We start from the raw sequence: 16,982 nt of genomic DNA, 5'->3' as shown, positions 1-16,982 counted from the left end.
AACCTTTCACTGGGGGGGGGGGGGAATCATACGTTTCAAATATTAAACAAAAATGATAAATTAAATTGAATATAATTGCTCATAATCTAGGGAAAAAAATCTTTTGGAAATGTCTAGCAGATTGCTGTTAGAGGTTGGGCTGGTGGTTGTTTCTGTTAATTTGTCTTAAACCTGTTTGAAACCATGTTCCATATTCAACCCAACTTTGAATCTTGGGCAAACAAGTGCCATGAGGGTGATATTGATTATGCACATAAATACAAAAAAGTTGTCATATTTGACAGTCCTGGAAGAGAAACAATGTATTTTTCCAGAAGATGATGATATTGGTTTATGTACAGAAAGCAGGCTTCCCCAGCTAACTTTAGCTGTGTTTGAAAACTTAATAAAGGCCCAATACAGTCAGTGATCTATTAAACAAGGAAGGACAGAAAATATTTTCTTTCATTTGGTCTCATGTGATAAGTCACATGAGACATCATGTTGAATATCTAAAAATTGCAGAGAAGTAGCAGGAATATACTACTTAAATGTGCATCACATGATCAACTGCTTCCAAGTTCCTACCAACAAAGAACAAAGTAAGAAAAATCATGAAAATAAATGAGCATGCACCGCCAACTTTCTTGAAGAGATATCTATATATATTCTCCAGAATCATCCCTATTTCTTCTCCAACCAATACCATGAAAATCAGACAGACAGTTTTGGTGGCTGTATTATTCTTGATTCTCATTCATTTTCTCAGTATTTCCCTACTATCGGTTCATCACAAGAGAATCATTCATCCAACAGACACAAATCAAACTAGAAGACTACTCTCGTCCGCCTCTTCACATTCTATGAATCCAAAAGGATTACCCATTGAAGATCCGCAGAAAGCAGCGGATACAAGTCTTAGGAGGGCACCACCAAGTCTTTCAAGTCCCATCCAAAACAAGTAACATTAGCAACATTTGTAGAGAGATGATCTGAACAGGAAAGAGAACTTGGTTTCTTTCCCTTTCTACAATATTTTTGCAGTTTCCTACATTTTTACTGTTGGATAGATAGCACAACTGGATATCTATACTACCTCCTGGCCTTTTCATTTTGCTTGCTAGCATCTGTGTATTCATTTTCAGAATTGGATCTTGATTAACTAATATTATTTTCCATGCTGTTTGTTATATGAATTATGCATGACAGTCGGAAGAAAAAGAAAGTAAAAAGGTTGTCAAAGAGTGAAAAAACTGAGATATGACTGTTTTATTCCTGAGTTGAGAAAAATTATTGTTTTGTGGTAGAGCTAATATGCTCTAAGGCTGCAAGCCTGCAACGACTGTAGACTGCATGATGTACTTGGACAAAATGGCCGCTTGATATGTTTTGTGCTTTGATTCTTGATGCTTTTTAGATTTCGCGTTCCTAATGGTACTTGTTTACTTCCTTTTTGTTGGCACCAATCTGCAATTTGCAAAGCTTTGGTGGAAAGGATGCCTGACGATGAAGTTTCTGTTTTCACAATCCTTTCTTCACGCCTGCATTTCGGTAAAGACGTTAAGAGTCTAGGACTTTATTTCAAAAGATTGACTGTGTTTTCAATTTTTAGGATTTTTCGATTTGGGGAAAACTGGAAATTGGGCTTTGGATTGAATTTGTGTTTGGATTATTATTATATTTTGCTTTTTAAGATGCATATGATTTATGTTTTGCTTCTTAGTTTTCAAAATCGTTAAAATCGTACAATGTTACACGAATTTGTCTATTTAATTTGTACTTTTTATATACAATGTGTGCCCCAATGGTTAAAATTTCTGGATCCCACCACTGACCAGGACGATCCACAATGAAAATTATATTTTTTATTAGGGATACTAGTAGAAAAATCTAGATGGAAGTAAAAAGACCTCCATCAAAGAAGGATTAGATTGACTCACTCGCACTCGTAGACTGCCTTGCACAAAGCTCTTGCTCCCTCCCCCAAACCATAACAGAAACAGAGCAAGCAATGTTACAAATGACAAAGTCCTGTTTATTAACTACTGTTTCTCATACGTCAACCTCTTTCTGTACTAACTCTTTTATGACCAGAAATTGATATGGCCATTATTGTATTCTAATGCAAGTACGCAACTTAACTATTATGGCCTTGCAGCAAACTGATACTGACTACTGCCACTACTTATTAGCTGGAATGTCTAGTTTAAGATGATGTATAATTATGAACAAATTGAGCATCCAATCTCTTGAAGATTTTGCTTATCTTAGATAATTTACTTGCTAGATATCATTATCATGCAGGATTGAAGCAAATTCTGTAGAAATGTTGCAGAAGATGGGGCCAGTCCACACATAGTTTACAGCAAAGTCAAAAAGGTTTGAACTGCAAGTGAGGAATCTCCCTTATCAACACCCGTAAAATGGAAGTATATAGAAATTATAAGGACACTAATTTCAATATCATATAGAGTTAGTACTTGTCATCCATTAAATAATTTTTTCCAGCTAATTGTGATTGAGCATACGCATTTGTCAAAGGATTTGTGTTAAGTCTGTGGTTCTTTATTGGATGAAAAAGAGCATTTTCTTCTTGCTTGTGTTATGCTGAAGAAAATCCATAAATGTCTTAAAAGAGATTCTCTACCTTATAACAATGGCTTTTTAGTGACCCATGGAGGCATTTTGTTGTCCCAAATAATAGACCATGGGAAAAAAAAGAAGAAGGAGGTGCAATGGTGTTATTTTGTTAGATCAATTTTGTTGTGTCAAAGATGCAATCAGGGAGAGTTGTTGACCTTGTAAATGGCTTACTTTTGCACTCAAAGTGAGTCCCATAATAAAACACACTCATATCTCCACAAAAATCAATATTGATCTCATCTCTATTACTCAAAAAATAAAACTAACAAATTTACATCATTGTATTAATACATTTTGTTACTCTAAGTGGGTCCCACAATAAAACATACTCACATCTCCACAAAAATCAATATTGGCCCCATCTCTATAACACAAAAAATAAAACTAATAAATTTACACTATTGTATCAATACATTTTATTGACCCAATTACATAAGCAAAACACGTCTCCTAATACAATTACATCAATAAAATACAAATTCTCATACATTATCCATTCCCCATAAAAGAAATCATCATTGTGATTGCTCAAATACCAAGTCAAATTAAAAAGAGATCAAATTCAGGGAAGAAAAGATGGAAAAAGTTAAAAATGACATGAATCTTCTACTCTACTTCAAAATAAATAGACTCATGTAAGCTACACTAGATTGAAAAATACATTGAATGGTCAAAAGCCAAAACTGGCTTCCACCACGTGTATACAGTCCAAACTGAGAGTCCACAGTAAGTACATGAGGTCTCCCTACTTAGTAACTTCCTTTTAGTTACCAAAATAGCCTTCGACCTCCACTTTATTACACCACAGAGCCACAGACTATAGAGCAGAGCCGATCAACAAATATCTCTTAACGCTCCTCGGCTTCATCTTCCTCTTCCTCTCTCCCTCAAGTCTGTGTTTCATTTGGCCATGTTTTGGATCTCTATTTCTTGATCTGGGCATCAAAGGTTTCTTCTTCATATTCAAGTTTTGGCCTTGAAACTCTTCGTTTTTATCTGCGTTTACTAATGTTTGCTGCACAAATCCACTGATAATGGAAAACCCATCTGGTTGGTTGTCCCTTTTGAGTTCCTTGTTTAGTTTGGATGAGTTAAAGCAATGGGTTTCTTGTTGATGATGCGAAGATACTTTGTTTAATACAAGGTGAGTTTTATTTCATCTTCCTCTGTCTCTTTTGTTCTCTGAATTCGATTACTCAGATGCGTTTACTTTATCAAGTGTATGTTTTTGTTTTTCGATATTTGGGGGTTTGGGGGTTTCTAGCTAATTGTGTTTATTTTGATAAACTTTTTTGTGTTTTAATGAAATCGTTCTCTGTAGTTGAAAATGGATTTTTAGGGTTTTTTACATGGTGTTGTTGTTGACGTCAAGGATAAATTTTGAGAGATGCTTAATCTAGTGCAATAGGTGAATTATGTTAATGAATTCCAGTACCGTCTATAATGTGATAGTGAAACAAGGATAAAATTAATTAGGTCTATATTTCATGGATTGCAGGCATGGGAGTTTCTCGAAGTTTAGAGGTCTGGAAATTAGGCACTGTTAACTACTTAAAAGCTCTTAAGCTGCAGGAGAAATTGTTTTCTGATAGGAAAGTTAATAAGATTTCAGATACTCTCTTGTCCCTGCAACATCCCCCGACATATACTGTTGGCAATCGAAGGACTGTTCACAATTTACTGATTCCTGAGTCCGAGTTGAGGAAAATAGGAGCTGAACTTCACTACACTCGAAGAGGAGGAGACATTACTTACCATGGTCCACATCAAGCCATCTTATATCCCATCATTTCTCTTCGTGATATCAAACTTGGTCTTCGGGATTATGTTAGGAAACTTGAGTTAACCATGGTCGAATCGGCGTCTTTGTATGGGGTGAAAGCTTGTGCTGGACAGAGTGGTGAAACGGGAGTTTGGGTGGAAGATAGAAAAATTGGTGCTACTGGAGTTCATGTAGCTCATGGGATCACTTCGCATGGATTGGCATTCAACATTGATCCTGATATGAACTATTATAAGAACATTGTGCCTTGTGGGATTGCGAATAAGGAAGTTACGTCTTTGAGAAGGGAAACCATTATTTCGCTTCCTGCTGACGAAGTAATTCACGAGCAGTTGATTACTTGTTTTGCAAGATTATTGGGCTATACTGATATTATTTGGAAGGAGAATCCTGTGATGCTGTCATAGACCCAAAAGTTGAGGAATATATGAATCCTTCCGCATCATAAAGGATGTGAATTGCGGAATGAATGCGACCAGTATATGCCAGCTACAAAGTATGTATTATTTTATACTCTGGTTGATTTATTGACTGAGGAGTCCAAAATGTTATTTTACATTCTTTACAAAGGTGAATAATGCAAAAGATCGTTGTCGATTATTTGGAAAATTGATACACAGAATATTTTGAAGATCTGTAACATTATATTCTGGATCAGAGATTTCAACGAGTGAAAATCTCTGTGATTTTTTCTCAATGAAATAATCCCCAACCAAGTAATGCTGGTGTACTTTTTTATCCATAGTGAGTTAAAAGTTCATAAGGATATTATAGTCTAGTCTCACCAAGTTATGCCTTATGTAGTTATATTTCGTTCACATTATTCAGCACTTGTAATCTGTTCTTAGTGCATGTTAATACTTTTTATGGTTCTGAAGTCATAGATCACATGTTTTTCTCAACTAAGAATCTTTAGCCCGCATGTACTCTTAGCTAATGATCCTTCAAAATCAACCTCAACATAATCTTCATTCAAATATACCTCCTTTTGTTATTTGACCAGATCCTGCATCATAATTTTATGTTTCAACCTTTCAATAGGGGAGGGGGAATCATAGGTTACAAATATTAAAAAAAAAAAAAACTGATAAATTAAATTGAATATAATATCTCATAATCTAGGGAAAAAAATCTTTTCGAAATTTCTCGAAGATTGCTGTTAGAGGTTGGGCTGGTGGTTGTTTCTGTTAATTTGTCTTAAACGTGTTTGAAATCATGTTCTATATTCAACCCAACTTTGAATCTTTGGCAAACAAGTGCCATGAGGGTGATATTGATTATGCACATAAATACAAAAAAGTTTAAGAGAAACAAGGTATTTTTTCCAGAAGATGATGATTGATTTATGTATAGAAAGCAGGCTTCCCCAGCTAACTTTGGCTGTGTTTGAAAACTTAATAAAGGCACAATACAGTCAGTGATCTAATAAACAAGGACGGACAGAAAATATATTCTTTAATTTGGTCTCATGTGATAAGTCACATGAGACGTCATGTTGAATATCTAAAGATTGCAGAGAAGTCGCAGAAATATACTACTTAAATGTGCATCACATGATCAGCTGCTTCCAAGTTCCTATCAACAAAGACGAAACAACAAGATAAGAAAAATCATGAAAATACATAAGAGCATGCACCGCCAACTATCTTGAAAAGATGTTGTCTACATATATTCTCCAGAATCATCCCTATTTCTTCTCTAACCAATACCATGAGAATCAGACATACAGTTTTGGTGGCTGTATTAGTCTTGATTCTCATTCATTTTCTCAGTATTTCCCTACCATCTGTTCATCACAAGAGACTCATTCATCAAACAAACACAAATCAAACTAGGAGACCACTCTCTTCCGGCCCGTTACATTCTATGAATCCAAAAGGATTAAAAGGACCCATTGAGGATCCGCAGAAAGCACCGGAGACAAGTCTTAGGAAGGCACCACCAAGTCTTTCAAGTCCCATCCAAAACAAGTGACATTTGCAGAGAGATCTGAACAAGAAAGAGAACTTGAATTCGTTCACTTTCTACAATATTTTTGCAGTTTCCTACATTTTTACTGTTCGATAGATAGCAGAACTGGATATCTATGCTACCTCCTTTTCATTTTGGTTGCTAGCATCTGTGTATTCATTTTCAGAATTGGATCTTGATTGACTAATATTATTTTCCAGCCTGTTTGTTATATGAATTATGCATGACAGTCAGTAGAAAAAGAAAGTAAAAGGGTTGTCAAAGAGTGAAAAAACTGAGATATGACTGTTTTATTCCTGAGTTGAGAAAAATTCTTGTTTTGTGGTAGAGCTAATATGCTCTAAGGCTGCAAGCCTGCAACGACTGCAGACTGCATGATGTACTTGGACCAAATGGCCGCTTGATATGTTTTGTGCTTTGATTCTTTATGCTTTTTAGATTTTGCGTTCCTAATGGTACTTGTTTACTTCCTTTTTGTTGGCACCAATCTGCAATTTGCAAAGCTCAGGTGGAAAGGATGCCTGATGATGAAATTGCTGTTTTCACAATCCTTTCTTCACGCCTTCATTTCGGTAAAGACGTTAAGAGTCTAAGACTTTATTTCAAAAGATTGACTGTGTGTTCTATTTTTAGGATTTTTCGACTTGGGGAAAACTGGAAATTGGGCTTTGGATTGAATTTTCTTGGATTATTATTATATTTTGCTTTTTAAGATGCATATGATTTATGTTTTGCTTCTTAGTTTTCGAAATCGTTAAAATCGTACAATGTTACACGATTTTGTCTACTTAATTTATAATTTTATATACAGTGTATACCCCCAATGGTTAGAATTTCTCAATCCCGCAACTGGTCGGGACGATCCACGATGAAAATGATATTTTATTAGGGATACTAGTAGAAAAATCTAGCTGGAAGTAAAAAGGCCCTCCATCAAGAAGGACTAGATCGACTCAGTCGCACTCGTAGACTGCCTTGCACAAAGCTCTCGCTCCCTCCCTCAAACCATAACAGAAACAAAGCGAGCACCGGTACAAATGACAAAGTCCTGTTTATTAACTACTGTTTTTCATGCGTCAACCCGTGACAATTGAACAATTTAATTATTCTTTCTGTACTAACTCTTTTATGACCAGAAATTGATATTGCCATTATTGTATTCTAATGCAAGTATGCAACTTAACTATTAGGGCCTGCAGCAAACTGATACTGGCTACTGCCACCACTTATTAGCTGGAATGTCTAAATTTAAGATGATGTATAATTATGAACAACTTGAGCATCCAATCTCTTGAAGATTTTGCTTATCTTTAATAATTTACTTGCTAGATATCATTATCATGCAGGATTGAAGCTAGTTCTGTTGAAATGTTGTAGAAGATGGGGCCAGTCCACACATAGTTTACAGCAAAGTCAAAAAGGTTTGAACTGCAAGTCAGAAATCGCCCTTATCAACACCCCTAATATGGAAGTATATAGAAATTATAAGGACACTAATTTCAACATCATATAGAGTTAGTAGTTGTCATCCATTAAGTAAATTTTTCCAGCTAATTGTGATGATTGAGCATACGCATTTGTCAAAGGATTTGTGTTAAGTCTGTGGTTCTTTTATTGGATGAAAAAGAGCATTTTCTTCTTGCTTGTGTTATACTGAAGAAAATCCATAAATGTTTTTATTCAAAGCAAAATTTGCAATTAAAAGTGGTGCTATATGAAAAAGAGATTCTCTGCCTTAAATAGCTGTTAGAGCAACTACAACAATGACTTTTTAGTGATCCGTGGAGGCATTTTGTTGTCCCAAATAATAGCCCATGGAAAGAAAAAAAAGAAAAAAGGTGGAATGATGTTATTTTGTTGGGTCAATTTTGTTGTGTTAAATATGTAACCATGGAGAGTTGTTGGCCAGCAAATGACTTACTTTTGCACTCCAAGTGAGTCTCACAATAAAACACTCACATCTACACATAAATCAATATTGACCCATCTTTATTACACAAAAAATAAAACTAACAAATTTAGATAATTGTATCAATACATTTTGTTCGCCCAACTACATGAGTAAAACACATCTCCCAATACAACCACACATCAACAAAACACAAATTCTCATATATTATTCGTTCTCCATAAAAAACCATCTTATTGTGGTAGCTCTTAGGGTTCAAATACCAAGTCAAAGTAAAAAAGAGATAAAATTCAGGAAATAAAAGATGGAAAAAGTTAACAATGACATGAATCTTTTACTCTACTTCAAAATAAATGGACTCATGTAAGCTACACTAGATTGAAAAATACATTGAGTGGTCAAAAGCCAACACTGGCTTCCACCACGTGTACACAGTACAAACTGAGAGTCCACAGTAAGTACATGAGGTCTCCCTACTTAGTAACTTCCTTTTAGTTACCAAAATAGCCTTCGACCTCCACTTTATTACACCCCATGCACCCATAGATTACACAACAGTATACACTATACAGAGGCGCACAGACTATAGAGCAGAGCCGATCAACAAATATCTCTTAACGCTCCTCGGCTTCATCTTCCTCTTCCTCTCTCCCTCAACTCTGTGTTTCATTTGGCCATGTTTTGGATCTCTATTTCTTGATCTGGGCATCAAAGGTTTCTTCTTCATATTCAAGTTTTGGCCTTGAAACTCTTCGTTTTTTTTTTGCGTTTACTAATGTTTGCTGCACAAATCCACTGATAATGGAAAACCCATCTGGTTGGTTAGTTTCTTGTTTAGTTTGGATGAGTTAAAGCAATGGGTTTCTTGTTGATGATGCGAAGATACTTTGTTTTATACAAGGTGAGTTTTATTTCATCTTCCTCTGTCTCTTTTGTTCTCTGAATTCGATTACTCAGATGCGTTTACTTTATCAAGTGTGTGTTTTTGTTTTTCGATATTTGGGGGTTTCTAGCTAATTGTGTTTATTTTGATAAACTTTTTTGTGTTTTAATGATTTCATTCTCTACACAAGTCTATTCCTCATACTTATTTTGGATCTTATTTACTGGGGGGTTTGAAGACCGCGGAGGCTGTGTGTTACTGGTGAAAGTTTATGAATTTTAGGTTTTCTTGAGTTATTGACCTTCCCTAATCCAAATCTTTCTAGGGATTTCAACTATTGTGAGGAAAATCTGAATATAATTTGTTTTGGGCATAAAGTCACATAAGGTTTGGTTACACTTACTCCATTTCATCAGGGTACTAGGTTAGTGTAGTTCTTGATTCCCTATCGGAGTACTGTATAAATCGGCAAGGGAAGAGAATTCAGAAGTTGTGGAAGCCAAGTATTTCCGGATAGTCACTTGAGAAAGTTAATCCTCCATTGGACCGATCCTATACAATACTAATAGTCTAATACAATACCTAGTGACAAGCTTTCTTTTAATTACTAAACTGATAGGAAACAGCGATTTGAATTGTTTTCCTTAACATCGGTACTCAGTTTAAAGATGCATCATGCATCGATGATGCTTTCACTGCTTGGTAATTAAGCTTCTTTTTTCTTTATCCATGGTGCTTTGACTGTTGTTTTAGTGTACTATGTTTATGAACCACAAGTTGAATCAGCCTGGGGAAATCCCCATTCCTGTGTTTGGATCCCCGAAGTGATTAAACTGTTTTCACAACACAAAACCATGTCATTGCCAGTGATCCTAATTTTGTTCGTTCTTGCATAAGTACATTTATATGTTTTAACTGCCATAGGTTTCAATGTGGGATTGTTTGTGATTTATCTGGGCATCCCACAAGTCTAGTTGTTTATGAAAATGAAGTGCCTTTGCTGATTAATTTATAATTTATGTGATTTTAATGAGTCTCCCCTTTTTTTGTTGAATTATTTGACACCTGAAATATAATATGCATGGCTTGTATTTTCCAAAAGATGTTTTGTTTAGGAGAAATAATCAATTTTTATTATTCCACTCCATTGTATAGTTTTGAAGGCAAACCTATTCTAGTTTTACAGTCGCTTCACCTTAATGGGTCATAGAAACCACATAAACAGCCTCCCCACATTGCGGGTTTAAGACAGTGTTTATCTGCTCTTTGTGGCTTGCATGTCCGGTTTCATTTCTTTCTAATTTATTACTATGATACCATATAAAGGCAAACCTACTCTAGTGTTATACCATTACGGGATCAAGACAGCTTGTTGACCATTGTTTCTTTTAATTTATTACATACTTTATAATGATACCATTTTTCAGCTAATTCATTGCATTTGTTCCTTAATTTGGCAGACTTACTTTCTATTTGTATGAGCATTCGTTTTGTGGGATTATAGAGTTATGGGTAGAGGTAGGGGGAAGGGAAAGAAAATGACTGCTAGCAATCATGATGATACTGGAAGTGGTGAAGAAGAGAAAATCCCTGTGCAGAAGCGAAGAGGAAGACCTCAGAAACCATTGAAAGATGAGATTGATGAGGAAGATGCTGAAAAGATAGAGGAGGAAGATGGTGAAAGTGGAAAAACAGGTCTATCAAGCGGCAAAGAAGTGAAAAGCCCCACTGGTGCAGAGAATGGGAAAAAGCGGAAGCGAAACTCACAAGCAAAAGAGAAGACTGATTCAGTGGAGGAGGAAAATGGTAGTGGAGCCAGATCTGGGAATGATGATTCAGTTAAATCTAATGGATTCCGGCATAACGGGAGCAGGAGAAAAAGCACACCTCGTAGGGCTGCTGAAGCAGGTGTAGCGTGCAAGTGAAATCATCTTTCAGAAATTTGATGGATCTCTTCTTTTTCGCATTGCCAGATAATTTGCAGGATAGGAAGTGCGGCATGTTTGTTTATTTTTCTGTTGTCATTTCAATTTACTACCTTTAATTTATTTTAATTGAGAATTTTGGAATGGATTATGCTGGTTTTAAGTTTTCTATGCTATCTTGTTTTTGTCATGTCTAAGGTTATAGTAATCTTTCATATTATTGCAACACATGCTTACGCAGTTGTTAGTTGTTACATGTTCATCAGCTTTGCACAAATATCCTTTTCCTTCGAATGATATCTGAAATGAATTAATATATTTCTTTAGGCTTACATTCACAACTCTCCCCGGCCTTTCCATCTTACCCATTGGTATCATTCACCCTAATTATTGTGCTAGACCTTATCAGATCTAGCATTCTAGCTTCCTTTATTTACCAAGTAGTTGTTGACATACCTGCTGGTTGTTTCCTGTTGTGTTCAAGAATCTGTTCTACTCTTCTGATTCTAGAAAAAAATTTATGAGTGGTACTTTACCCTGAATTATGAGTCAATGATGAATTGTACTTACTAGAATATGATGTGATTGAATATTTGTTTTGTGTTTGGCCTGTGAAGACCAAGCAGTTAAGCTGGCGAACTTGAAGCTCGGTACTTGCTAACTATGTTGAGTTCATTGATAAGTCTATATTTGCACTCAATGACCAACAGGAGAAAGAAAGGGAATGATGACCAATTGATCATAGCTCGTGAATAACATTTCAAGCAAGGTTCTTGTATTAAACTGCAGTTGGGTTGGGAGTTGGGTGAGGGTTGAGAAAGGGAGCTCCACACATTCTATATGAGAGCTCTTGTACTTTCTTTAGAGATTGCTTTTGTGTTTAGTTGGCATTTCAGGTGAACAAAATCTGTCAATAACTAACGTGCTTTTTTGGTTCATGTGGGGTGAATTCAGTCCTTCTGTTAGGAGATTTGAGTTTCATTGTCTCCTTGCAATTGGGGTGAAATAGTGAAATAGTTTTATATATATTTTTTGAAACGAGGTGTTTTTGAGAAATCTTGGAGGGGGTAACTGTACCTCATTTTTGCCAAAAAAGAGTCTCACATTTTACCGCGTAACCCCAAAAGTGGATATACCTTGTAGACTTGTAGTTCAAAACACGCAAACCAAACCCCTTGTAATGTGATGTTATGCCAACCAAAGTTAAGACTGGGCTGGTGTCTACAACGGCAAGCCCGGGTAACCAAGTATTGGGCCTGACTAAAAGAGATGGTGTGATCCACAACAAGTACAAATCTATGAGTGTATGAGTTTAGTTAGCCTAAAGGGCCCATGAAGGAAGGTCCAAATAATATTTGATGGCCCTTGGTTTGTTGTTGTACTGTATGTGCATGCACGTGCTTATCACGTGAAGTCAGTTATGTTATTCTGATAATACTCTCTAAATATTTGTTTCGTTTAGGAATATCATTCCCGCACTCATACCATTCCCGCACTTTCTCTGCAATTTTTTCGATCTAGGTTTTTTCTTTCCCATTTTTGGACTTGAGCCATTGCAGAGCATCGATGCACGTCCAAACAGGTCCAAATTTCAGAAAAGAAAGAGAAGTGAGAATGGACGCCATAGATTATGAGTTCAATCGGCTCAGAGGGTTCGCCAAAGACAGCGTTCTCCCTGCGAAGAGGTTCCACAAGCCCGATCGCGAAGGTATAAGAGTAACATTTCGATTTTGATTTCTTCCGATTGAACGGTTAGTAGTTGCTTCTAGTGTGCAGATCTGTTGCGATTTTAAGCCTCACGGTGAGTTTTTGTATTCCGATGTTGTAGAACTCATGAATCTGGAGTTCCGTACAGAGATAGGGTTCGTGGTATGGGGTTCTTCGAGAAGCTGATCTTCATCGCGATCAACAAATTATCGTTGTATCTCGCTAGGTGAGCCTTAAATCTTCTTGGACTATTTATTTGCTTGTTGACTCTGGTTTGTTTCTCTTTTAGTCTGTTGATTTTCATTCGGTCACTGAAATTGCGTTTTATCAATTATTGGAATCCGCAATTCAGAGAATTCACACGGTTCTCTTGTAGATCAATATAATCGTGATAACATTATATTCGTATTTGCTCTTCCGATCTCAACATCTTTTTGTGGAAACCTCATCTACGGGTCGCGTTGAGATGTCAGATGTCAAAGCGTATTTCATGTTACATATTCTGTATGTGCCAAATATTCCAATTGTTTACTGTTTAGCATATTCAGGATCTTTTGTTGCTTTTGAGATCATAATAATGGTTAGTAATATGGTAATTGCCAATTTATGGAAATGTTGTTGTTCAGTATTTCTTATTCGTGTTGGATCTTACCTTTCATTAATATGAATGCAGTGAAACCGATGAAATCTTCAAAATATGCAATGTAATAGGCAGCACAGCCATTGGAGACATGCTCTGATGTGATGTACTAATCTTCTGAGGGCTGTTAAGTACCGGTCTGTTCCCCCATCCTCATGTTTTCTCTGTGTAAGATCACTTTAGACAACAGAATACCTTGTTCTCCCGATGCATTGTGGGCCCATCTGTTTGCATGGATACCATTGCAAACTATATAGTTGGCTAACCTGAGGCCTTCTGACCTCTGCGTTTCCCTCTCCACTTTTGGAAAATGTTTAGTTTGTTCATGAGACCTCACAAGAAGCCCACAGCTGTAGAACCCCCCCCCCCCCGGGACCTTTTTTCCCGGTACCTTTTGTGCACTATTTTTTTTAGTTGTGGATGAATAACATATGTATAACTCGTTTCTTTAGTTTCCATTCTGCTGATATGCATTAGTGTTTCCATTCATTGATTGCGATTTGCTATGATTCTTTGTTGTAGCATTGTTGCTTTTATGTTCTGCTGTCGCTCTGTTCCATAAAGCTGTGGTTTGTTGTTTTCGTTGCAGATTCTATTTTATCCTTTTTCTCTCATTCACCATTGTATGGAATGTGTAGAAATCTAATTTCTTTGTCAGAATTGGAACAAGTGTAGGCCTGGAGCAAGCAAATGAAAGGAGATATTATGGTGCTTTATCAAATTCAAAACTCACTGGTAGTTTCCCTTCTCCCAAGTTGCATGCCTCTTTCAGCACAGGTGGTTCTGTCTTACGTTCTGAATTTTTGTACTATTATTCACATGGCTGCAAGTATTGGTGTGTTCGCAACATGATTCCATCATGTTGCAAATTCCCGCACTATGTGTTGAATAATGCTTCACTATTTTGGAGTAATGTTTCTGTATAACTTCATTTTGCGACTATAGACCTTTGGATTATATGTAGAAGTGGTAAATATGCACCTATAGGTAAAGGCAAAAAAACTCCCGTGCACATGGCTCCTGCGATGGATGAGGTTGGGGACATGCAAGATGTATTGCATGTCCCCAGACATTATCCTCACATCATATGTGAAGAGGCTCTTTCCATGAATAGACTTGTGACCTCCAGGTTGCACCCCTGCAACTCTACCACTTGGCCACATTCTCGCCTATTTATATGCACATATTGCCAATTGTAAATATGAATTGCTTGTCAAACAACTAATACTCAATTTCATGAAGTGGTTACTAGTAAGTGCCGCATGATGGACGTGTTTGTCTTTCTTTTAAGGTTTATGCTCTCTGATTTTGACAAAGAGGATGAAACCTTGCCATACTCTCTGATTATTGCGTAAAGCCTTAAACCATTTGGAATTTCACATGATATGTATGTATATATGTATAGAACTCCTTTTTGGGATCAAAGACCTATGGCTTATAAGTAGAAATTAGGTTATGTGCGCCAATTGCCAATTGCCCATTGTAAATATGCTTATCAAGCAATATCTAATTATCTATGCAATTTTATGAATTGGGAAGTGCCATATGATGGTCATGATGTCCTATTTTCTTTTCATATTAACACCTTTTGATTTTGACAAAGAGGTTGAGACCTTGACATACTCTGATTATTGTTTATATCATTAGAAATTCCACATGCTATGTGCTTCGAATCTAGTTTTATATAAGATTGCATGTTATTGTTTAATTTTCCAGTGGTTCAGTTATTTCTTTTGTTGTCTATACTCTATATCTGCAGTTTCCGATGCCTTGATACTATTGTTAGTTCAGTTGCAAATAAGATGCAATCTTATCCAAGCGTAAGGAATATATTGTAAAAAAAGGCACAGTTTGTTTTTGCTGCTTCTTTTGGATTGTTTAATTGAGAAATTAGATTGCATGCTTATCAAAAAAAAAATGTTCAAACCAACTTCATGCAAATAATATGTTCACACATTTGATGTGATCTTTAAGAAGTTTTGGTTGGCTCTAGGCTTTAATACTTGGTGTGAGATGGGAATGTTTGAACTTTGATGATGCCTATAGTTGCTAAGAAAATGTATTGCTCATTGACCTAAAATTGTTTATGATTACATAGAAATACCAGGTCTTCATTTTTTTGTGTGTGTGTGTGAGTGAGAGAGAGAAATGAACAGTAGATCAAAGCCATTATTTACCCCCTCATATAATCGTTAAGTTCAGCTTTGATGCCTACAGCAAGAACAGGTGGTTTAATTGTAAGTGCAATGGCAAGAGATTACATGGAAAAGCACTTTGATCTTCGGACCAGATCTCATCATCCGGTCCTGTGGTGGATGCTGTAGCTGGAACAATGGCTGGAGCCGGGAAAGGTATTAATTTTTTGCTGCTTTCTTTTTATCATGCGAATGTGGGAGCCTTAAAATTTAAACACCAAATAATAGTAGTAATTAAAAAATGAAAACAAACAGTTATAACAGAAAACTTGATAAAGCCATGACCTAGCCTGCGGCGCAACCATCTTGGGCCAAGGTCTAGTTACGTCACCATGTCACCTCCCACACGGGTTGGAACATGAGGCTCAATTAAGTTGTGCTCCGGACCCAGTTGTATCATACGAATATACCATAATGTGCTAAAAAAGTCTAGTTAAAAAGTAGCGTCACAGAGCCAAGCTAGCTCGACAAATCGGCAATAAAGCCTAGTTTTATTGGAAGAGGCCCCTTGAAGTGGGCCTGCTTGAGAACAAAACTAATTGAACATAAGGGCTAAAATATTGTTGGACCTTAGCCCGGTAAAAAGTGGACATGTAACAACTCAACAATTGGACTTCCAGTAATTTTTTGACCAGGCCAACAATATTTGACGGAGACCGTAGTTCATTGTTATGTTACACACGAGTTGAAACATGAGGCCCAATAATGTTATGCTATAGGCCCTATATAATATAGTAAAAGGCTAATTAAATTGGCTTACCATGGGCCCAAACGTGCCCAATAAATTTCGGGCCCATAAATCTAGTTAAGAGTTACGTCACAGCCCAAACGAGTTCTACAAATGGCAAAATAAAGCTGAAGCTGGGACACAGGCCCAGTTAAATATGGATGAGGCCGCTGAAGTGGGCCTTCTTGAGGCGAATAGACTTGAACATAAGGCCTAAATATAGATGGCCTCAGCCCGGTTTAATATGGAAGCGGGCCTGCCTGAGGCCCAAATGTTGCAAGCATCTTAGGCCCATCATCAATAGGTCTTAAAGCCCAATAAACTTGGGCCAAACCGGCCCTGTATAATATGAAAGTACTCAAAGTAGGCATGTCTGAGGCCCAAAAGTTGCAAGCACCTTGGACCGACCATCAATAAGGCCCAATAAACTTGGGCCGAAGTTGGACCAGGCCCACTAAGTTCAATAGAGCCCCTTTTGGCAATTTATGTTGGGCCTGAAGCCCTTATCAAATTTGTTTTGAGCCCATTAACTGAACTGAAGGTCCAATAAACGTTGGATGCCCCTTAAAGTTTGACCTGGACCACCTTTTTATAAGAACCCCATTTAAGCTGGGTTTTGG

At 36.7% G+C, this 16,982-nt stretch overlaps 2 protein-coding genes and 1 pseudogene across 3 annotated transcripts; all 3 read left to right on the top strand.

Annotated features, from left to right (window-relative positions):
* Window positions 1-3,438: 3,438 nt before the first annotated feature.
* Window positions 3,439-7,054, top strand: LOC119993154 (octanoyltransferase LIP2, mitochondrial-like). Of its 2 annotated transcripts, none has more exons than XR_005466513.1 (3): window positions 3,439-3,766; window positions 4,121-4,901; window positions 6,885-7,054. XR_005466513.1 is itself a non-coding variant. In XM_038840110.1 (3 exons), the coding sequence occupies exon 3, from the start codon at window positions 4,123-4,125 to the stop codon at window positions 4,810-4,812; it is 690 nt and encodes a 229-aa protein (XP_038696038.1). In that variant the 5' UTR covers window positions 3,441-3,570; window positions 3,692-3,766; window positions 4,121-4,122; the 3' UTR covers window positions 4,813-5,183. The 2 variants fall into 2 exon arrangements, 1 of the variants encoding a protein (XP_038696038.1); XM_038840110.1 differs by lacking the exon at window positions 6,885-7,054 and having other exon boundaries at window positions 3,441-3,570; window positions 3,692-3,766; window positions 4,121-5,183.
* Window positions 7,055-8,867: 1,813 nt separating this feature from the next.
* On the top strand, window positions 8,868-11,284 carry LOC119993155 (anoctamin-8-like). The gene is made up of 3 exons (XM_038840112.1): window positions 8,868-8,999; window positions 9,112-9,186; window positions 10,629-11,284. The coding sequence occupies exon 3, from the start codon at window positions 10,677-10,679 to the stop codon at window positions 11,091-11,093; it is 417 nt and encodes a 138-aa protein (XP_038696040.1). The 5' UTR covers window positions 8,868-8,999; window positions 9,112-9,186; window positions 10,629-10,676; the 3' UTR covers window positions 11,094-11,284.
* Window positions 11,285-12,550: 1,266 nt separating this feature from the next.
* On the top strand, window positions 12,551-14,384 carry LOC119992915 (annotated as a pseudogene).
* The last annotated feature ends 2,598 nt before the right edge of the window (window positions 14,385-16,982 follow it).

This window comes from Tripterygium wilfordii, chromosome 23, assembly GCF_013401445.1.
Source record: "Tripterygium wilfordii isolate XIE 37 chromosome 23, ASM1340144v1, whole genome shotgun sequence".
Lineage (NCBI taxonomy): Eukaryota > Viridiplantae > Streptophyta > Magnoliopsida > Celastrales > Celastraceae > Tripterygium > Tripterygium wilfordii.
Note: the sequence above shows the minus strand (reverse complement) of the source record. Positions and strands in the feature narration are given on the sequence as shown.